Source organism: Platalea leucorodia (assembly GCF_965183815.1).
Source record: "Platalea leucorodia genome assembly, chromosome: 1".
Taxonomy (NCBI): domain Eukaryota; kingdom Metazoa; phylum Chordata; class Aves; order Pelecaniformes; family Threskiornithidae; genus Platalea; species Platalea leucorodia.
Window position 1 is genome coordinate 133,003,230 of NC_138823.1, and position 22,610 is coordinate 133,025,839.

A 22,610-nucleotide genomic window follows, 5' to 3' on the forward strand; every position below is an offset into this window, starting at 1 on the left:
CTCCTTGAGGTTTTCTGTGTGCATATGGGCTTGGCCCCATGGCATGTTCCACATATGGGGTGCTCTTGTGATCTGGGATCAGCACAAGGTCAGATTCTGGCTACCTTTTCTTTCCATCATGTATCAGTGAACTTACCCTCAAGCAGTAGCAGGCCAAAGTAGATTTGGTCATCCCTTATCCTGACTTTTCATGTAGGAAAAGGCTTGTCCTCAGGCTTCCTCCCTAAGATAGACTTGAAGTCCCACAGAGTTCTTTTGCTAGCTCTTCTCCCCAACCTGGATCATGCAAGGAGGAAAGTCTCCCTTTTCTGCACCCCATACGTGGGTTAAAACCACATCAATCGGTCACTTCTCTACACTTGGGCTTCTGCTTGCAAAGAGGGATCAGTGTACTAGTACAGCCAATGCTCCTGAGTATGCTGGTCTTGTGAAAGAGAGGGGTTGTTCCTTGGGGCTTCCTTCAGCTCCAGTCCTTGTAGTCTTTTACTACTCTTTGAGCAATGCCCTCTTGACAGAGATGGGCAGAGGCAGAGTTCAATCCTTTTTTATCACCACTGTTAACCTGAAGCATGCCTTACAGTCAGGGCCAAGCTTCATTAATGCTCTCCTTAAGCTCTGTTTAAGAAGCATCTTCTCTATGAGCATAGGCTATTGCTTGTTAGGCACCAGGAATGTAATCTGGGTGCACAACAACTTGAAGAGGGAAGAGCTGCTGCTCAAATGAGTAACCAGCTCTCGGAGAGGCGGCGTCATCCCAGAGTCTGTGAGTTTGGCATCCTTTCCCTACTACATTGTGTTCTGCTGTCTGTGATTCATGTCTGTGGTAGCTGTAGTGGCTGCACCCCTTTCTTCCTCAGCTGCAGTAGCCTGAGGATGTTGCGGTATGCAGGGCTATTTATTAGCAAGGCAATGGGAAGAGAATATGCCTCTGCTGCAGTGCTCCCTAGAGTTTAGGCATACCCGTGACACCAATATTGAGATGATCATGTTGCCTTGGATCTGGGACGCATGCAAGCAAAGTGGAATCCAGTGTAGACAACATATTTCAGCCACTATTTTACTGTGAAGGAGCTGCAGCCCAGTTAGGTTGTTTCCTTTCCTTAAAGACTTTTTCAACAGCTGAAAGATTTGGGGTGTTGGAAATATATCTACTATCTTTTAAAAAGTCAACATCCCGCCTTGCTTCATAATTCAGCAGTGATGCATGCTCTTCTCCTGCAGTACCTCTCCCACCGAGCCCTGCAGCCTGTGCAGGTTGTCAAGGTGTTATGCACACAAAAAACATTGCTATTGAAATAAAAAGAGCTATGCTGGCTACTGTCTGTCTCTAACAAATTTGGAAATATCTTCAAAACCTCCAGCTCAAGATAATCGCTGGGAAGTAGTATTTTATCTGCTCTTGGCAACCCCTTTTGAAGTGTTTTCCTGGAGCAGGAATCTCTGATTCTAGGGCTGTTGATGGTGCCAGAACGTGGTAGTTGTACTGTGTTTTTGTATGGCTTTTTTGTGTAGTCTTTTGTCTCACTGGAAAGATGATAGCTTTTGTCCTCTGTGACAGGGTCCCATGACCTGCAGTATCCCACCTAGGTCAAAGCCATGCACTCCAGACTTTTCCAATACTCTTCAGGTGGAGTCTGACTTACCCAAAATACTGAGTACTTTCAGGTCCAAGGTCACAAAATGTCTTTCATGTTACCCATTCTAGAGTAGCATGAACTTAAGTAGGCTTTTAGGACATGAGCTAGAAATAAGATAAAATAAGCTGACAATATTTAACATAATTATCACACCGTGTAATCTTTTTGGACTTTTCATATTCCATTGCAGTGGTGGCCTGTAGGATGGTTGGATTTAGCCTGTACATGGTGACAGGGCTGGTGAGCGTGACTTAAAGAAGGTGATAAAGAATCTGAACTGGAAAGGCTTTGTGGTCCTAGGTTTATAGTCTTTACAGAGCATCTGTCTTCAGTATCTCAACTGAAATGTTCTTTTGATGCCTCTAGGAGATGCAGAGTAGATCTGGTTACCATTTCTCAAGAATTCACTGATGAACGGCAGGGAATAAGGAAATAAATGTGTTTAAGAATCAGCAAGATTCATGAGCTTAGTCTCAGTGGACGTTCTTCTTGCTACCTGGCACATGTGTGTTCCCCAGAAAAGGGAACTGTGTGCTGGTCGGAGTAATACTGTTCCCATGGTGGTATTTAGATCTAGGCAGTTTGATTTTTCACTTTGGAAAATTGAGCAAGCTCAGATTCATTTATTTTTAAACAATATGTTTTAATAGATTGTAGAAGTAAGCTGTTTTCTCTAATTGGAGTCTTTATCCCATGACTTGTTTGGGGCGGGGGTGGCTTTTTTATTTTTTTGTTTAGCATCCTTAAAAGAATGGGCTTCTGAGCCAATTAATTGCATTTTGTGCTTCTGGGTGTAATAAAAAACATGCTTCAGCCAGACAGTTCTCTCCACCACTCTTTACCTCTACAGAGATGCAATAGTTTCTTTTAAAAGCAATATTTCTACTGAAAAGCAGAATAATAATGATCTCTGTTAAATTGCTCTGTGGTTCCCTGGTTTGTCATGCAGTCTTTAAAGTTGAACGGCAGTGCTTCCACAAGTGGTGTTTGGTGCAAAGACTTCTTTTGGAAAAATAGTTACTGTATTTATTAGGGAAAACGCTTTGTCAGGGTTGTGTACTGAGAATTCTCCTTTCTGTGGAATTTCTTGACGTTAACTAGATTGCAGTAAGCACATTCTCTAACTGAAAGCCTTTTTGCAGGCTCAAGGGAGAATCTATGGAAAACTTAAAGAAGAAAATTTCTTTGGACCTAAAGAAGAAGTGAAACTTGAGGCTCATATAAAAGTGCCATCCTATGCTGCTGGTAGAGTTATTGGTAAAGGAGGCAAAACAGTAAGTAGCTGAAATAAAACTTCTAGTGTTGTTCAGTTATGTTTCTTATTTCAGTGTGTATATATGTATAAGGCTTAAACATTTAGCTAATAGCTAATCCTTTGAAGTTATATTAAAGCAAGTGCTGTTTTCTTAGCTGTAGTTGTTAAGCTTTCCTTTCTTCTAGCATGAAGTCAAGAGAAGCCAATCTCAGAATGATTTGTTTCATCTAAAAAAGAAAAAAAAAAATAGTCTAACAAAAATCGATAGCCCCAGTCAGATCGCAGGGCTTTGATTAATAGAAATTTAGTTCTTCCATTTAGAACAGATAAGTTTCCACTCAAGACCTGCTTCTGTGAACCTTAGCTTATGCCAGATTTTGCAATAAGATTTCACTAATCTCATTTAATTAAAATCAAACCCAATGTGTCCAAAGGTGGCACTGTGTCCAAAACTGAGTGGAAGCATAATTTCTAAATAAGTGGTAGGAAATTAAGACATGTTCAGACCCCAACATTTAAAAAAACAACAAAAAAAATTTGCTTCAACTTAATTGATGGCATTTCTTAGGCTCAGTTTGTTGCATAAAATAACATCACTGAGATTTTTCGATCCTGAAAAGATGCTGGCACTCTAGTATTTTCATATGGTTGTAAGTCAGGAGCTAGCCGATATTTGCAAAGAAATGGTTCAGTCTTGGGTCTCCATCCTTGAGCGCAACGGGGTCTTTAAGTGTCAGGAGGCAACGTGGCCTCGTTCATTACTTGCAGTGGTAAGAGGTTTAAGGACAAACATCTCTGAAAAGTTGTTCATCTAAAACACTTTTGATTAAATAATGCTATACATTTCTAAAATAAAATGAGTGTAAACGGGACAAAACTCTAATCTTACCTCTACTTAATGCTAGGGAAGCTGATAGGCTACTGAAAAGAATTTGGACACTTCTCATTGTTCTGTTTGGAGTTCTCCATCTTGTGGAGGTTTTTCAAGGAAAAATGTATAAATACTTTGGCATTTTTCTTCCCTACATTATACATTGTATGAGTTTTCTGACTTTAAACTTGCAAACTCAACTGTAAACACTGTGGCATCTATTTGCTTTTTTAAGTCATGTATTTAACACCTTCTGTGTGTTGTATTTAGTCTTTAAAACACTTCTACAAATGTAGAGAACTTGGTGCTAATTTGTTAGAGACACAAGAGGCTCAGCTTGCAAAGTGTGCACTGCTGCACAGAGATGCTTTCTGTTAGTGGGTTTCTTTTTTTTTAAATGTAACTTAGTGGGTGATGTTTCTGTGGTCAGCAGTATCTTTGAGGGTTGGTGGTTGTGGGATATTTGTTTGTTTAAGATTTTTCTGACTTCTACTATCTATTTATAGGTAAATGAGCTTCAAAACTTGACAAGTGCAGAAGTTGTAGTCCCTCGTGACCAGACACCTGATGAAAATGATCAGGTGGTCGTGAAAATAACTGGTCATTTCTATGCATGCCAGGTAGGAAGACTGGAGTGAATTCCTGTATTACCTTGATACTTCCATGGTCTTTCTTTTACATCCACTTGTAGAGCCAAGGGATGGAAGACTTATACTCAGGATACAGAAGGCACTGCTTGCCAGGCTCCTCTAATTGTCTTGCTGTGATAAACTTTCCTCATGCCTGTGAGAGATTTATAACAATATTGCACTTTTACGTATGTAAAACAATCTTCTTAAATTCTCCTACCAATATATGTAGGTTCTGGCACTGCTAAAACTTTCAAAGCAAAAGAAAACCCAGGTTGTGATTGGACTGAAATTCAGATGGAAGGGAGATCTTTCCATGAGAAAAGCCATCTCATAGTACCTGGCAAGAGCTGCATGTATATATGTAATTTGTCCACATCGCCCAATTTGTTGATTTAGTATCATAAAGAAAAGGATCACAAGATCCTTCCCTCACTTAACTCTTAGTTCAGACCAATTCCTTTTGATACTTTGCTACAGGTGACTTGCAGTTCAGAAAGGAGATGGTAGGGCTGGTAAGTCCTGTAAGTCTGACCTTCTGGATTCCCTGGTGTATATACAAAAAAAAAAAAAATTGTCCACTGTCTATTAAAACAGTGGTTCTTATAAAACATTAGTATCTCCAGAGGAGTAAAATGAAAGTAGCCTGTAGCTTCAATAATCTTAATGTTGGTAGTCATCTTCCTATGCTCATGCTTTCTGTATTATGGATGTCAAAACTGACCATGCGGGTAGTTGTGGTAGGTGGAAAAAAAAAAAAAGAAAAATTAAAAATTAAGTTGTCCGTCATGTTACACATGATGCAACACATACCCAAGTGTTTTTAACTAATGAGTAATCTTGTCAGTACTAGGAACTTAGTTATTCCAGATTTTCTTAGTCCCAGTAGCATCTATAGTCAGTTGTAAACAGCAGTCACTGCGGCACGGCATCATGATGGGTTGTTTCTTCGTGTCCTTTCAGCTTGCTCAGAGAAAAATTCAGGAAATACTGGCTCAGGTAAGAAGGCAGCAGCAACAGCAAAAAACATTGCAAAGCGGACAGCCTCAGCCAAGACGAAAATAAAGGTTTAGGAAATGGCCCATCAGAGACAGATGCCAGACCAAAGACAGACTGTGCGACAGAGAAGACGGGTGGTGAGCACCTGTTGAAGTTATATGCAGAAGATCCACCAAGCCAATCACCTGTTCGAGGACCAGGCAACCGTTGAACGCTGTCTCTGAGAATGTATTCTTTAGGCTCTCTCAAACTTTTGAAACCCAGCTTTAAAATAAGGACCCCTTCACTTCCCTTTTGTTCTATTCTCACAATTTAACATAAACTCGTTAGTCTTTTTTATTGTTCTTATTATTCCCCAACAATTTTAGAACTTGGTTTAATGAAGCTTTCTCTTCTGAGTTCACTGGTTTAAAAAAAAAAAAGAAAAGAAAAAAAACAAAAAAAAAGAAAAGGCATTGCTCTTACAGGTCCAGTTGTAAAAGAAGAAACACATTTGGAGGGTGGGATTGCGGGTGGGCAAGTGTTAGAGCAAGGGTATCGACAAGAGTTTAAGTGTTAGTCCCAATATTGAAACAAGTGGCATTTTTTAAAAAGAATTTGGTTGCATTTTTACATAACACTGCCATGAATAACCTAAGGGAAGTGTTGAATGGTGTTGGCCAGGGCATAAAAAGATAAATATGCATTTTACTAAACTACCTCAGGCATTTAGTACCTCAATGAGAAATTGTTCCTTTTTTGCTTTTTTTTTTTTTGGTATTTTGTATACTTTATAAAGCTAATAGTTCTTGAGCATTTTATTTTTTTAAAAAAAAATTAAAATTTGATCAGCCACCAGCCAGGAGTACTACAGACTTATCGGGGAAAAAATATAGTAGAGCACTTCTAGCTGCTGGCTGATGGGAGTAAGGTGGGTAAAAAAAACATAGCCTCAGATTTTCTGAGGGCTTCAACACCATCATTTGTTTGAAAAAAAAATTCAGTGAATGTTCAAAAGATAGTGAATGATGCCAACATTCTGATAGCAGCAATGCCGTTTAGTTTTCTTTTAAGATGGGATGAAAAAGTTTGTGACGGTACTTTTTTGGGAACAGGACAAGGAAGTGATGGCAAGAGGCTGGGGTTGGGGGAAAAAATTTAGAAGGCTGCAAGAGGCTGAATATTTTTTTTGTGCTACTTGATTGAATGCATGAACCCTTTGTGCCTTTGACCATCACTACCTAATAATGCTACATTTAACCATTTGCAGCCCATTTGGACTTTGCCATTTTGTTCAAAGAGCAAGCTTCATCTTCAGTTTGATAGAACACTCGATCTGCTGGAGCGTATTTGAGGCCGTGAGGGTCTCTGCTGTCTGCAGATCACATCATACTGCTTTCAGTTACCACGATGGGGGAAGGTCAAACAGTGTTTGATCACATTGAAAGATAATGAAAGGCTAAGTTTACATATCCAGCCGCTGTTATGGGCCACACTAAGCCACTTTGAAGGTTTTAAAAACTATTACAAGGAAAAAAAAAAAAAAAAACCAACAACCTCTCTAGCCTGGCTTATAATAGATGCAGCAGGATTTATGCACGTTCTGCAACCAACCATTAGAGGAGAAAAAAATGTCAAAAGGCAGGGATAACAGGAAAGTTACCAAATTTTTTAATTTCCGAATGTAATTTGAATGATGATTGTGGTAATAGTGACACATTCAAGTTTCTACAATAAACTTCAGTCTACCTCAGTTTAAGAAAAAAAAAAAAAAAATGTGGCAACACATGGTGCATAAAGACTGCTGTGTGTGTGTGTGTGCGCGTGCGCGCCTGTATGTGTGTGGTCGACAGAGCCATGCTATTACCTCTGAACCTTTTTTTGTGATGTTTTTTGTGCATGAGATGATCAGAATCACCATGCTGCACTGATTTGAGGGGCACAACGAGCAAAAACATTTGTTTCATCATTTTGTTATCTACCTCTTAGGTTCATGTTGAAATAGAGGCATTACTACATAGACTAGATAATTTTCCCAAAGATCATTGTTGTACAGATTAGATAATTTTGAAAATGGTCTGAAGTGTTTTTCCTGCATCTCTTCTTTACTAATTGGTTTAAAAACCACAAACTTATGTTGTAGTATTAGCAAAGAAAAATGAGTTTCTTTTCCTTTTTGACAGTGACCTTCATCTAGCCTTTAGGATAATTTTTTTTTCTTAAATGAATTTAAAATTACTGAAGTATGAAAAGTCATAGCATTTTAATTTTTGTTGAGGCTTAAGTCAGTCTGACGTTCCTTTCTTAACATTTGAGGAAGATTTGACTTCATTATTTTCCATAAAAATTACTTTACAAATAGGCGCTGCATTTACATCTGCTGATTTAAATACTGTCATCTCTCTTAAATTTCTAGACTTAGTATGGTAAATCATGTTTTTCTTTTCAATTGAGACTTGGTAATTTGGAGTATTTGGGAATAGCTAGAAAGTAAATACTGTAAATGATTTCAATATCCACAAAGTATGGATCATTTTTCATCTGTAATGTGCCCCCCAATGCAGCTCCACTTGCCAGATGCCTCTGAATGGAATAAAGAGTTTAACTCCTATCATCAGATAAAGTTGTGTGGTGTGTTTTTAACCGAATGAGGCGTAGGGACAGACTGTTCCGAGTATTTGCGGTGCTTTGATCAAGTTGGTTTCCTGTCCGTAGCAATACCTGGATAAGGATGAACAGTCACCCCCAGGTATTCCGTAGCTGCTAGGCCATCCAGCAGCCAGGTTACAATGTTTGCGCTACAAGCGGTGACTCCCGTGGCTTACAATTCATCTCCTTCTCATAGAACAACGCTCTACGGTCTGTAGTACAACCTATAGTTCATGGTTGCAGTCGTACCCAGATCATTTAGGCTGGTTTGCTGCGGAAGGGATGCATGTTCCACAGACCTGAGCCAGAGCAGACACAAAGGAATCTTGAACAGGTTTAAAGCAAGATTGAAATCGTAGTTAAACTTTTTTTGGGCTTCTTTTTACCTAGCCTGTACTTTGGCGCTGTCAGTGTGACAAAGCTATGTCATCAACGTGGCCCTAGAAGCTTGGCTAGGCAGAACCAGCCATGCTAGCAAGCAAATGTGTGATGGCAACCTCTCGCTCCTCCCACCACCACCCAAACACACACCAACTGCTGCTGAGGTGGTATTGCCTCTTCATTTAGATCCTTACTAACATTATTTGGAATAGAAATGAGACTAGATGTTCAACTGACCGCTTTAGAGTGAGAGGGAGGGGTCGGGGAATAAAGGAGCATCATGAATAACGTAATTCTGTATCTTTCAAAGAGGAGCGGAAAACCAAATTTGTTTTCCAAACTCTTGCACCCTCCCACCTGCCTTCACAGCTCATTTACTGGGACCAGCCAGCAGAAAGAGGGAACTGAAGAAAGGATGTCTGTAGAAGACACTGCACAGGCTATTGCATTTCACAGGGAACTCTAAGCTCCTTTTTCATGCCAATATTGAGCTATCTTCTCAGAACTGGCATCCCTGCCATGTGAGCAATGTAAGAAGTTAAGCCTTCCTCTGTATCACTGGTGCATATGTGACAGCTAAACCCCTGACTGTTTTAAGCATTTGCTTAATCATGATGCTTTTATTTGCTTCTAACCTTCCAAAGCTTTTATTCCTAAGCCGCAATTTCAAAGGCATGCGCTCTTTGTATTCGTTTCCATTAAATGAAGCATGTGTGCTGTGCAGGACAGCATGGCCTCACGGCGGTACTAGGGCACAGGATTTCTAAATGAACATAAAAAATTGTGGAGTAAGCGCTCAAGCTGGGCTGTAACAAAGGTGTTAGCTCAACTGATGAATGCAAACACTGCTTGATAATGAAGTTACTCAAATGCAGTGCAGGAAATTGGTGAAATGATGACAGAAGTTTCACCTTGCTAATTATTTCTCCTGTTCAACCCATCATCAAGGGATCCTGCACGGAGCCAAAGCTGCACGTACCTCTGTACAGGATGAAGCTATAGACTCACTGGACAAGCTGCTCACTATTTTTATTTTACACAGAAACTACCTGATCTGTAGAACTGAAACCATTCCCAAACGTTTTCCTTCCAAAAGGGGTTTAATGTTGCGCAGTGCTGATCATTCAGAGTGTCTTTGTTAATTCCTAGAGCCCAGCTTTCAAGAAGGTCAGGCCAAAGGCTCACCAAGGCAGGCAGGCAGGCAGGCAGGCGCCCTGGCTTGGGCATTGCAGCAGCTCGGCACAGATGATGACTGCTTCTGTTAAATGGGGATGAGGAAATTATTTTCCTGTTTTTTTTGTCGCCTCAGTTCATTTTTTTTTTTTTTTTTTTTAGTCTTGTCTTACAGACTATTACCCCTTTCCAGCTGTAAGACTCCTAGTCTGTTCACACGGAAGCTGTTCTTTATCTCTTACTGTTCTTTTCTGGGCCCTCCTTTTGTTACTGTGCTCTCTGAGACAGGATACTGTATGCGGTTCTGGTTACTAAATGTGGGTTCCTATAATGGCATAATGTTTGCTCACTCTGCCTCTATTCAGCAGCAGCAGTAAAAGGCAAATGGTTTCAGGGAAGGATCCAAAGTTACTCCTACGTATCCCTCCTAGGAAGAGATGCCTGATTTAGAACACATCACTCTGTAAGACAGCCAAGGTTATCTTTCCCCCATGTGGATTACTTATTGCCAAGTATCATTAAGCATTCCGAAAATCTTTCGTTGCAGTCAGATTTACCACCAATACCTTTATTTCATGGACAAAGATGTTTTATCTGCATAGTTTAACTAAACTTAATAAATGTTCCTTGCTTAATTTGCAGAACTATCTGCTGCCTCGTATCAAAGAGCTGGCGAACTTGGGGGCAGTTACTCCTGGAAGAAGAGAGGCCAGACACAGCAAGAAAACATCACCAGTCTGAAATGAGGGAGGTGTTTGGTTTTTTTTAAAAAACAGACCCACCCCCCCTTCCCTGTAAACAACACAACCACGTGAGCAAAAATCAAGGTGATGTTCTTTGAGCATTACAAACAGCAGCTGCTGTGCAGGGAAGAGATGCAGACAGAGCTTCAAGTAGTTTGTGGGGCTACAGGGGGAAAAAGGTGATTGCCCTCAGGGTTCCTGCTTCCTGATGCATGGCACGGCAAACTTCTCCAGAAGGAAGAGATCCTCATCTAATGATGAAAGCCGTGTCCTGTAGTGGAGAAAAACATCTTGTTTCATATAGACAAGTTTTGTTACCATCTTGAAGCTCTTCTAACTGCTTATCAGACCACACAGCAGTTAGGCTAAGAACACACTGCACAACGACTTCTGAAAGTGCTGAACAGTCCGTTAGCAGCAAGTAATGCTCAGTGACTACAGGCTGCCTTTAGAACTACTTTCACCCACTTCAAAGGAGCTGAAGGTTTACGCCGCCATAGCACGTTGCCTCAGTGTCCTTTTCCAGAAACTAGGGGAGAGGAAAACTAGGAGAGGGGCCAACTGCACACTTAGAATAAGCTGAATGTTTTAATGTGAAGACAAGGAATTGAAGCTCTTCAGGTTTTTTTTTTTTTTTATTAAAAACAGATTGGCCTTGGCTGAAAAAGTTACTGTTCTGTTAACTCAGGACACATTCATTTGTCACTGCTGCTCTTGGCTTTTATGCGCTCAGTAACACTAGTCTGTTTTCTCCTTCAACTCAGAGCATGACTTGCTTCATCGTGACCAGAAGCAAATGGCTTAATACAAGAAGCCTCATCTAAACTGTACTATTTCACGTAGTTTTTCCTTGCAGCACTCAAGTCTTTTTTTTGCTCTGCCACTACACGCAGGTCTGTCAGATACTAGAAAAAACAGTTACTGTAGAGGCTGAGCATGAGTTTTAGGGTAAGTAAGTAGCTTAAGCAGCCGTCTTTGCCCCACTCTTCTCACTGCAAGCTTCATTGAGACAGTGACTCCCCCAGGAAGCTCCCTTATGATAGGATTCCTTCTTTTATGTTTTATGGTTGGACTCGATCTTAAGGGTCTTTTCCAACCTAAATGGTTCTATGATTCTGATCATCTTTGTAGCGTGTTCAGAACTTTACCTGGGCACATCCAATAAATACACTGTTTTGTACTGATGAGCTGTAGTGACCATTAAGTCAGTAATCAAGGCTGTCTGTCTCTCTCAGATCTGTGAAGGCACGCTCATTTCTCTTTCCACTCAGCAGCTGCATTAAGTTTTGTCTCAAAATGATCACTGCTGTCAAGACCTGTCAGTCCAAATATAAAGTCCTCTGGCAGTGACTGTGGAGTCATCTGTGCTAACTGGTCATCGTAGGAACCCAGCGTCCACAGCTTCTCCAATTCATAAGCCTCTCGTGTCTCTGGCAGCATGAAATGCACCACTATGCTACCTGCACAGAAGAGAAATTCACAGTAAATTGACGTGAACTGTAAAGCACTACTACGCTTCCAGCTGCACAAAGAGTTCAAGTCTTCCACCCCCATTCTGGCTAGATACAACTGCTCAGCTGATGGAGGTCTCTTCTTAAGTTGCTGATTCCGGTTCTGGAACAGAGTTCGGAATTGGTCAGTCTTTCAAAAGACCAAGACTACAGCCAGAAGAATGAGATGGACAACACTTCGGTTTAAATTAAAACGCTATCACAAGACTACAGACCACAGAAGTTATGACTTCTAGGGGACAGAAGGAAGTAAGCTGAAAGAAATTTTACTTGAAAGCGTCCCCTCCCTAGGGTTACAGATGGACTTTCAGCTTTCCTGTATTACCAACAACATTCAGCTATAGCCAAGTAATTTTCCAAACTTTGACATAATAAGGCTTTTCTTACAGGTTTTAATTAATTCTGTGCAAACAATAGTAGAGAATGTTAATTCCAGTGTACTTCTAATACACTTTTTTCTAGTTATGCCCTTAAATTTCAATTGGTTTTCAGTTATAGCTATCAAAATCATTGACAGCAAAGTAACCAAGACTTGACATCACTGGTGGCAGTGCTCTTCTCCCACCCATGCTCTCTTTTAAGCCAAAACACAAAGTTAGAGGGTGAGATTCTAGAGCTAGCAGTGAAGGAGAAATGCTTTCTGAATGCAAAGCCTCTTACGTTTGTGTAGAGAGTTTTACACTTGTAGAACAAAGAATTAAACTCCATGTCTTAGGAGTGAGGTTTTACCCTGTGTCATGGTATGATGTGGACAGTGGAGAAGTCTGTTCAAAAGTTCACTGCTAGGGCAGCATACAAAGAGCCCCCACTCCCTCAGACAGGGATTATAAAAACCTGAGAAAACTGACTGAAGTAGCTTTTTTTTCTTGCCCCTACTGTTATCTTCAATTTAAGACCTGTTTTAGCCACTGAAGAGTAGCTACTGCTTTCTTCTCAGTGCCAATGATCTTTAGTGAAAATTTATTTAGTATCTCAATGAGTTCAAGCAACAACAACTGGAATTCCAAAACAGCAGAGTATTGTGAGCTCTCCACAGCAACCAGGGTTCATGGCGAGATGCTTCCTTCAACAAAGAGCTCATGCAGAACTTCATATTTGTCAGATTCACAAATATTTACCAAAATCAATGCACAGCCAGTCATCCGTCTCTTTCCCTTCAATCTGAGTATGAAGATCACTTTCTTCTTTGTGATGCTTGTACTGAGAGAGAAGCAATGGCAGAAAATGAAATAGCATTTATTTAAAAGCACTCAAACCTAACAGAAAAGCTGGACTTTGCTGAGTTGCCTAGAGTTGTTTTAAATCTGGAATGGGTTAGATTAGATTACTCAATGTTGGTTCTGGGGTCTGCACAAAGAAGAAAGAATAATATACACTTGCAGCAGTGGAAAATATGTACAGATTTCTCAATGGGATTTAGTATCAAATCTGGAATTCTCATGCTCAGAATTCCCATACAGTTATCCATGAATTTTATAGGTGTTCATTTTTTCAAGATGAATACTGAATACAATTGCTTAGCATTAGTCTTTCAGTTACAGGTTCCCTGTAACTGCCATTACCACTAAGTTTTATTTCCTTTCAGATACCTTTCAGTGTTGTTTCACATCGGCTAGTTAAGGGTGCAGAAATGGAGATGCCCAGCTTATCCTCTTCTCAGATGGGGGCGTGGGGAGAAAACAGGTTTCAACCCATGCCACAAGGAAGGCATTTAAACAAGCCTCCTGCCTCTTGGGAGCACGCGCTCAACACTCATTGCAAGATGGGGGGAAAACATGACGGGCACACAGGTTTCCAAGTGATGAAGCACTGTGCGAGAGGGGAGAGGGTAGCTCAAAGCTGGACCGCAAAAGCTCAGCTAGGGTAAGGTAGTTGGTTTCCTATGCAACGCGGTAGCTTTTGTAGGTGCTTGAAAGGCCCAACTCTCCCCACCTGATACATAAAGCACCTAAGCACCCACCAGAGATGAAGAAATTTGACAACTAGAGGCGTAAGTAGTCTCTCTTGGTTCTGGCCATAACCTACTCATTTCTTTACAAAAAGCATCAGTAGAAAAAAAATGGGATGAAGTCAGTTGTGTCTTAACAGAGCCCCTTTATTCAAATTTCTACCTTATTTCTAGTTGAAGCAGCCAAACAAAAAAACAATATGGAAATGTTTTTCAATCTGAAATTAAAAAAAAAACCACCAACATCTATTCAGCACAAGGCCACAAGGAAACAGAAAGTGACACTGCATGGGTCTAACAGTGGTTTCTGCCGTGAAAGACAAAATACAAAATAACAGGTTGTAACTGCATGGCTGGCTAGTAAAGGAGTCCTACTTCACCGAGAAAGCTATTATCACAATATGCAACTGTTCCTGGTCATTCCCACACAATGCTAGCTGCCGGACAATGGCCCCAGTTTGCAAACCAGAATGGAGAACTTTCAAAATGTAATTCAGAACTAGTTCTACCTTCCTTTCTCTAAGATAGCTTGTGAGATATCCTCAAAAGAAGGTAATTGTCAAAGACTCTGAAAGTCTCCTTAAATGCATGCACTGCCATCAGCTATGTAAGGGAAGCTGGAAAGGCTGATCTCCACAAGTTTCCTTCAGCCTAGTCTTTAAAGGCTGTGTAACAGTGAACAGATTATAACAAAGCCAAGTGTTAGTTTCTTCCTCTAACATGAAGCTAGACGGGAAGGGGCAAGCAGTAGTTGAGACTGCCACTTACAAACTACTGGAAGAAAAGCAGGAAGACCTCTGGCTACACATGAGCACCTCCACATTTTAGTGTGAGTAAATCATGCATTACCATAACGTTTTAGATACGGTAATGGTAAAGCTAGCCAGCTGCCTAGCAGCACTCCCGAGCACCTGCTCTGCTTTACCTATTAAGCTTCAGCTTACTTTTTGCCTAGAAAACTTTCAATGCCAGGCAAGCTCAGCCACTCCTGAGTACTTGGCCAGGCTTCCCGGTTTCTCAGGATGCCCAAGAGGATGCCAGGTCTCCGCAGAGACTGCCCTTGCAAAAGAGCTGCTCTTACAGCCACCAGAGGGAGCAGCCAGTTGTAGCACAGGCATGTTTTTGCAGGGTGGGTGGTATTCACTGATCTCTCCTGCTCTGGGGGAGATGGAGAGCTGTTGATTTAAGACCAGCAAGTTATGCAAGTAATAGAGGACATATTAAGCACCTAAATTTAGTATATTCAAATCACACTAATACAACTTCTAGCTTGAGGCAAAATGTTAGTTTGCAAAGATGCACCAGTTCCTGCAGAGAACACAAGGTACTCCTCTCACCCGCTCAGAAATGCACTGAAAAGCAATACCATCTCCCCCTCTCTCCTTCACCTCCTCCAGTCTCACAGCTGAAACCAATGGGACTGGAAGGAAGAAAGGAAAACCAAGAGCCAAAGGAAAAACGGGGTCAGGAAGGGAAAGGAAGTGCATGAAAAGAAGGCAAGCTACAGGTTAAGAGTACAGACAGCTGACTGAGATGGGGGCTAGTCAATATTCCTCACCCTGCTTTGTAACAGTCAGATGGCTCTTTTCTGGCCATAACGTTTCTCCCTCCCTGAGTCTGGTCCTTATGCTTAAGCTCTACCTGTATTTTTATTCTGACCTCTATTTTTGTCCTGAAAACCTCACACTCCGCCAAAGCCAAACAGTGCAAGATTTCTCTGCAAGGATGGCTGCTGCTGCTGCTTCTCCTTTCCTCCTATACATGCACAGTATGGTGACTATTAACTAGCAGTTTGCTGTAGCAAGCCCATGAGGGGATCCTGTGCCTCATAACATCCCATCTGTTTTCCAGCCTTACGATATACCTGAGAACCTGGAAATTTTAGGGATTAGGGTTTGAGAACAGTCAGATTAAGCTGTTTTGAGTGAGTGGGAATAGCTTGCTGGATGGAAGACAAAAGTGGACACGGGTTGTCATCACCATTTCACATTACTCTTGTTCTAGCCACCAAACTGTGCTAATGTCATCACTGTTCTAAATACAGAGATTTAAAAATAGGTTTTAAAAATATATTCTCTACATTTTGAGTAGTACTGCTAAAGGAAAAAAGTACAGTTAGTTGCTAGATGTATTCAGGACTAAATGACATAAGGATAATTAGTTTCATCTTGCCTGGCACACCCCTGTACGGGCAATCCTGGGGTAATTCCTTTCACAACATTTTAAAACCATTCCTCAAAACCCAGGGAGTGCAGCAGGAACTGTCTTACCATTTTCAGCATGTAATGTGCCATTGCATGGAGATGTCGTGTTGAAGATCCACTCACAATTATAAAATAATTACAGTATTTTATTTCTGGAGGTAGCTGGATGACACAGATGTCTTTAGCATTTTCTTGCCTCAGCAGAGCTACAACAAAGTCAATGTTGAACTTTGGAAGAACAGCATCTGGAACAGACAAAAAAAAATAATACAGTGGCAATTTATCTTTTTAATTGCAAAAATCAACCACTTAAAAAGACATAAAATGGCAATGAACTGAATTATAGCCTAAGCTAGCCACTCACTACGGAGTTTGGTTTGATACTGACAACGCAACATGAACTGAAGATTGTTAAAAATAATTTTTAAAATCACCAAAGTTGAGAACTAAGCACTCTTCTGGTAATTAACACTTTATCACTAGATATAGCAGCTAGCAAACCTCGAAGTTTCTTTTAGGTAACTTACTTATTTCTTGTTAGTACTTAGGATTCAATGCTATCATCAGATATTTGTCAATGAAGATGCATGAAACCTAAGTAGTTCAACAAACGTTATTAAAACGACAAAATTAAAAATATTTCATAACAATGCTTTTCAACAGGCCTGTGATAATATATGGTGATGAAATTACTCTAAAATCTTAAGTAGATTAAATCAATATATTGAAAATGGAGCTGATGTGAGGCAGTACGAAGGTACTTTTATCTTCACACTGAGTAAAGCCACTTCTTTTTCTTTTCTCCTAGCCTGTTCTGCCACGGAGGTTTAGGATATTGTACACAAAGCTTTAGTCCTTCAACAGTTTAAGCAAGCCAGCTTAGAAACTAGTAAATTAGTGCAACTACCTCCTGTTCACACCATTAAATCAGTTTATTTCTAATTTTCTCTAATTAGGTAGACGCAACTTGTGTGCATACTTAAGGGATAATTTGGTGCTGTCAGCAATGCATGCCTGCCACTATAAAGTGAACGTTAGTGCAGACTGAGCATCAGCACAAAGCCAAGCTTTATATTTACCAATATAAAGAAAAAGCCAAACAAAAGAACAATAGCTACATATAATTATATGCATGAATGGGGATATGAAATTGGATCAGATCTCTGCAAATGAAAGCCTTTGAGCTTAGGGACTCATGCACTCTTTCAACTTTTGCTGTGGTCACACATGCAGAAAATTAGCAGTGGCCACAGCTCCTCCAGACGCAGCGGTTACAAAAGTTAAATATTTGCCTGGTAGCCACATGTGAAGTCTCTAGTGCCTACTTAGAGAACAAATGGTCTAAACAATCCCAGGCACACTCTTAACACGTCATGGTTAAATCTAGGCTAGAGAAGCTTAGCAGAATAGCTACGACAACAAACCAGCTCTGTGCACACAATGCTTGTACCCGTAACCAGCCATTGTGCTACTAAAACTGTTATCTATCCAGGGAAAGTTCTTCGTGAGCATATGTCAGGGAAATACACCTCCAACTCGGCACCGCTACCCTCAGGAAAAGTTCCTGTATGTATCTACACAAAAGCTCGGTCTGTGCTAGCCACCAACTCCTCACTTTACAGCAGGGCTGTGGAGGCAATGATGGTTCAGCACAAATGCAGTGACTCCAAGGCTAGCGGTCTCAGCCGAGGCAACGGCGATTCCATCGCGCTAGGCACCCCCAGGATCCTCCCGCAGCTGCAGAATGAGATCCAAAAATGCGTCCAAAAGCAGTTACTTTCTTCCCGAGGCGCTACATTTCGCTTACGGCACCGCTTCCCGGAGCTGGAGAGCGCAGGGCAGAGCCGAGGGCCTTCGGGCCAGCGGCCTCCTTGACATGCCGCCTCACCACCGCGCTCCGGCCCGCCAGGCCGGGGCCGTACCTCGCACGGGGGCCGCGACGCCGTATTAGCCAGCGTTTCAGGCCCGCGGAGTTACCGCCTTTGAGGGCGGCTGAACAGAGCCTTACTAGCAGGGGAGGGCCTGCTCGACACACACGCTCCCTCACCCGCTGTGAGGCCGCGGGCCTGCGGGAGCCCTCCGAGAACACCTCCAGAACGGTTAAGCTTAACAATCATGACGGAACCAGACCGAAGGACCAAGCGGGAAGTCAGAAGGACTAGGACGGGTGTCGCGCACCGAGAGGACCCGCTGGTTTACCCCGGCAGCTCGGCCCTCCCGGCTAGGCCCGCCCTTCGCCGGGCCCTACCTGCCGCCTGGCGCTGCTCCGCCACCGCCCCCAGCGCCCCGGTTCCGCCGCCTGCCGCGCCCCGCGCCGCCGCGCAGCCCCCGCGGGGAGCCTCGGCCACCCTAGGGGGCGGCTGCGGCCGGAGGGCGGCCCCCGCCGCGGCGGAGAGAGGCCGCAGCAGCCGGCGCCCGGCCAACACCGCCCGCCACATGCCCGCCGCCGCGCTCCGAGACGGCGGCCCGCCCCCCGCCCCGGCTGCTGCCCAGCGATTGGCCGGCGGCGGGGACGCCCCTCTCACCCCACTGGCGCATCCCGCCGTCCGTCGGGCAGCGCCGTTGGGCGCGTGCGCAGGGGCTGTCTGGAGGCGGTGGGGGGCTGAGGCGGCGGCTGCTGCCGGGCTGTGCCCGCACCTCCGCCGGAGGCCGAGGCGGTGGCAGGCGGCCCTGTGCTCGGCCCGGGGGAGCCCCACAGGGAGCGGCCTCTCTCCGAGGAGCGGCCTCTCTCCGAGGAGCGGCCTCTCTCCGAGGAGCGGCCTCTCTCCGAGGAGCGGCCTCTCTCCGAGGAGTGGCCGCTGGGGCCGTCGTGTTCCGTCCCCGTAGCGCCTAGCCCAGCCCCGGAGCCCCCTCCCCTCCCGTTCCCCTGTCAGACTCCCGGTGTGGGGGTTCGGGTGTGTAGATAGGAACGTCCGGGCGGGCCGTCCCTGTCCCCGTTTTGGGCTCCTCGTCAGTGTTTTCTGAGGGGTGTCTGAGCCACGAGGCGGTGAAAGGACCCGGACGGCAGTAACCAGCGGTCCGCCGTGATGGTTTGCTGGGGACCCCGAAAGGAGCAGACGCAACACGGGGCACTGCCAGATAAACCCTGATCACGTATGCCAGTTCAAGCCTTGTGCCCCCTTTTAAAGGCTATGGTTTTGCCTAAAAAGCTGCGGCTGGTTTGAAACTAATTCATTTTTCCTGGGAAATTGTATTATACATTTGTGTAATTCCCACATAGTGTTAATGGGTGCAGGGTAGTAGTCTTGCCATGTTTGTTTTGTTATGGAGGATGTTGCAAAGGGTTAAAAAGTTATGACCTAAGTAAGTTCAAGCGTTTGTATTTACTGCGGGTGAAATGTGTTTCCCTCCACCCCCTTCCCCTGGAGATGTTGGCATTTACACTGACAGTAAAATAAAAGAATTACTGTTCAGACTGTTTTTCCGTCCCTCACTGAGTAGGATGGTAAAACACTGGTATTAAGACTTAAAAGGCATAATCTTGTGAATTATAAAGACCTGTAGTGATAAAAACTTTAGCTTTAAAGGAAATTGGACTATGCTGTCTGACACTGGAGGTGGTCAGTTATCCTAATAGGCCACGGTGTCTGGATGTCTCTTGCAAAGTTTGGTTTGATTCCTCTGCAATTCCTTCAGGGGCTGGTGTTTTTTAGCCTTAGTTTCATCTTAGAAATACTTTTGGTAAGAAAAAAATGTTACATCTGATGAGTCTCTTAATTGTGTGCTGTAAAAAGTGTTCAAGAAGAAAAGGGGGTTTTGTTCAAGAACAAAACAAGCGGTTTGAAATAATACTTCATTTTTTAAAGTCATTTTTAACAAACTTGTTACCCAACTAATGTTTCTGTTTCTCTTAATGACATATTTGAAAAGATGTTGTTTCTAAAGATGATGTACGTTTATGTTTGATGTCATTCTTTAATGTTATTTCTCCAAAGGGGATGCCTGAAACCTGTCTTGTAACATTTGCTGACATTCACAAATCTGTCGTTTGTCAGCTGTTCTTGCCTTTGAAGGACAGGAAGTTCGTTTGTATCCTGATCTGTTCTGAAATTGGGTTTCTCAGCTGTCATCTGGTTGTTAGGAATGTCTCCTCACTTCTCAGGTTCGTGGTGCCATTGCACTGAGTACGCTTGAAGAGAGAGTGCAAGAACTGCTAGATAACCAGCGGTAGTACCAGATGTGCATAAGTGAACTAAGGTAAATCCAGTTGTGTTTTCTGGAGGTAAATATTGCTTTGGTCAGTAATTAGGCAACTCATCAAGTAGCTTATCCGACAGTATCTCTTTCTGAGACAGAGGAAATGTACTCTTTAAAATTGTTAGATGGTTTATTTGTCAATGCAGCAGTTAGATTCCATTGTATAAAAGTAAAGATGTATGAAATGGAAGTTACAGCTAAAAAGGCAAAATCAAATTATAAAAATTTAATATTCTGACATGATATTTAAAGGAAGATAGTGCAAGCTATTCTGTATACTTAGGTTAAAGGATAAAAACTGTTCTTAAAATATGCCAGAAAGTTGGTTTCTATGCAAAAGCCTAAGATGTCTCTGAGCTCCTAAAATGCAGTGTTTTGCTGAAACAAGATGCTTTCTGCATATAACCTTGGTCAGTGGTAGCCTGTGTCGTCACTGATCCTATCGCTGTGACAGACCTTATTTTTTCATGCTGCATTACAGGTCATCTTAAGCTTTTGACTAAACCCCTGTCCTGCTTCAAGCCAGAGCAACAAAGACAAATTACAGTTCTTCCTGTCAGCAGTCTGACTGGTAACAGAGGACATAACATTCAGATAGCAATTTTTGCAGGAAATGTGTTTTCTGTTTAAGTCAGAGAATATGTTTAGATAATAGTATGTTACATATAAGGAAGATGGAACAATGGCAAATATGGTGCTTTTAATAATATAACTGAAATGGCCACAAAAGCATTAAAACAATTGGACAACCTGGAAACAAAAGAAGAAAAGAGGCTGTTGAGTTTTATAACTAAAGAACTACTTTCACAGGTATGTCACAATCTGCACTTTTTATGTCCTCAAGTCATTTAAAGGTGTCCATGCACACTGGGAAAGTGGTAGTGAAGACTACATTCAGACTGTGAATGATGAGCATTTGATAGGTCTGCTAAGATACCAGGCAGATATGTTTATGCTTATATATCACAACAGGAACTGAGAACGATATGTATCAGAGGTGTTCCAAGACACAGTAAATAAGCTTAGTATATTGAAATACAGATCTTCAAAGAATTCAGTGCTTGGAAATGGATTGCATGAAGTCATTTGCCCAGCCCCCAACTGAAAGTTAATTTCATTTTGATTGTAAACTTCAATATTAACAGAAAGGCTCTTATGGAAAATGAACCATTTAAAGCATTTTTTGGTCCGTTTTCTTGCAGAAGTTTAAACTTTCTAAGCTGCATCATGCAAAAGCAGAAACTGGAGCATAGTGCTTTGTACAGATTGGGGTTTTCATTTCTTTGTTTAAGTGGTCAAAGATGGAGGGATGGAGGAGCAAGCAGAAATTAATGTATATCTTTACCGCAGGAGGGAGAGGAATGGAAAGAGAAGGGAAAAAGGGAGTCAAACGCCACCCCTTCCTGCTACGACCCTCATTCTGTTGACCCTTGCCCACGGAGCACTGATCTGCCCTCTGGGGAGTGGTAGTGCCAATCCAGTGTCTCAAGACCAGCGGAAACAAAGGAGACAAAGACAGCATCAGCGATCGCATGTAAGGATTTTACATGGGACTCAGAGTAAATGTTTCAACAGGGAGAGCCAAGCAGATGGACCTCATCAGTCTTGTTGCTCGGGTGTCTGTGGTCTGGTTTATAGGGAGACTCGTGCACTGGTAGCCATGTCCAGTAGGAAACTAAATGTGTCCAGCCCTGTTTTCTGGCTGTGAGGCCAACTGGCATGTAATGAGCTGCATCCATGCTTGAGAACCCTGCAAAACACGGTGGCTGCTGCCAAACTCCCGGTGGGGAACAGTGCCTCCGGTGGTTCCCAGAGTCTGGGGTTTGCTTGGTGGGGAGCTAGCAGGCCTGGGGCAAGACTGTGCTAGGACCTCCTGAACAGTGTAACAGTGTCAGCACTTCGGTGCCAATGCCTGGGAATAGGCCACGGCACGTCTCATTCCACAGACATAACATGTGCCTGCCCCCCGTGTCCTTCTTTCTAGCAAAGGCATGAATCCTGCTAAGGCAGTAAGCAGCTATATTTAAAACAAAGTATTTACAAGTTTGGGGGTTTTTTTGTGTTGTGTTTTGTTTTGTTTTTTTTTTAAATTAACCTTTATTTTCCCGTCCAGATTATGGATCTGATTAGTTTTGCAGGTAGTTAACCTAGGTTTAAGAAAATCCAGATAAGGGGGAGGGGGGCATTAGTTACCCAGAAGAGTGTATCCTAGATCACAAGCAAGAACAGGAAGTGCTCAAAACTACCTCATTGTTTTCTACGAAGGACTATTTTACTATTTTTAATTGCACCAAGCCCCCTAAAATTACCATCCCATCTATATGTGCTTTCCCCTTACCCCCTGGATTTTTTATAACAGGAAGAAAACCCCATCAAAGTACAGTTCAGATATGAGTCCTGTACGTAATCTAATAGTCAGTGTTAGACTAAAGGT

The 22,610-nt window shown here is 42.5% G+C and overlaps 2 protein-coding genes across 3 annotated transcripts in view; one reads left to right on the forward strand and one right to left on the reverse strand.

Annotated features, from left to right (window-relative positions):
• IGF2BP3 (insulin like growth factor 2 mRNA binding protein 3) overlaps window positions 1-5,858 on the forward strand; it is a 114,609-nt gene extending 108,751 nt beyond the window's left edge. The window contains exons 13-15 of the mRNA XM_082336322.1: window positions 2,780-2,911; window positions 4,270-4,383; window positions 5,356-5,858. Coding sequence (XP_082192448.1) covers window positions 2,780-2,911; window positions 4,270-4,383; window positions 5,356-5,457 — 348 coding nt within the window. The 3' untranslated portion in view covers window positions 5,458-5,858. The remainder of the gene's footprint in view (window positions 1-2,779; window positions 2,912-4,269; window positions 4,384-5,355) is intronic.
• Window positions 5,859-10,234: 4,376 nt separating this feature from the next.
• Window positions 10,235-18,417, reverse strand: MALSU1 (mitochondrial assembly of ribosomal large subunit 1; the record flags this gene model as incomplete). 2 transcript variants are annotated; one of them, XR_014228969.1, is made up of 5 exons in its annotated part: window positions 10,235-10,587; window positions 11,465-11,776; window positions 12,946-13,027; window positions 16,046-16,224; window positions 18,228-18,417. XR_014228969.1 is itself a non-coding variant. In XM_082319640.1 (4 exons), the coding sequence occupies 4 exons, from the start codon at window positions 18,415-18,417 to the stop codon at window positions 11,568-11,570; spliced, it is 660 nt and encodes a 219-aa protein (XP_082175766.1). In that variant the 3' UTR covers window positions 10,594-11,567. The 2 variants fall into 2 exon arrangements, 1 of the variants encoding a protein (XP_082175766.1); XM_082319640.1 differs by lacking the exon at window positions 10,235-10,587 and having other exon boundaries at window positions 10,594-11,776.
• Window positions 18,418-22,610: the final 4,193 nt, after the last annotated feature.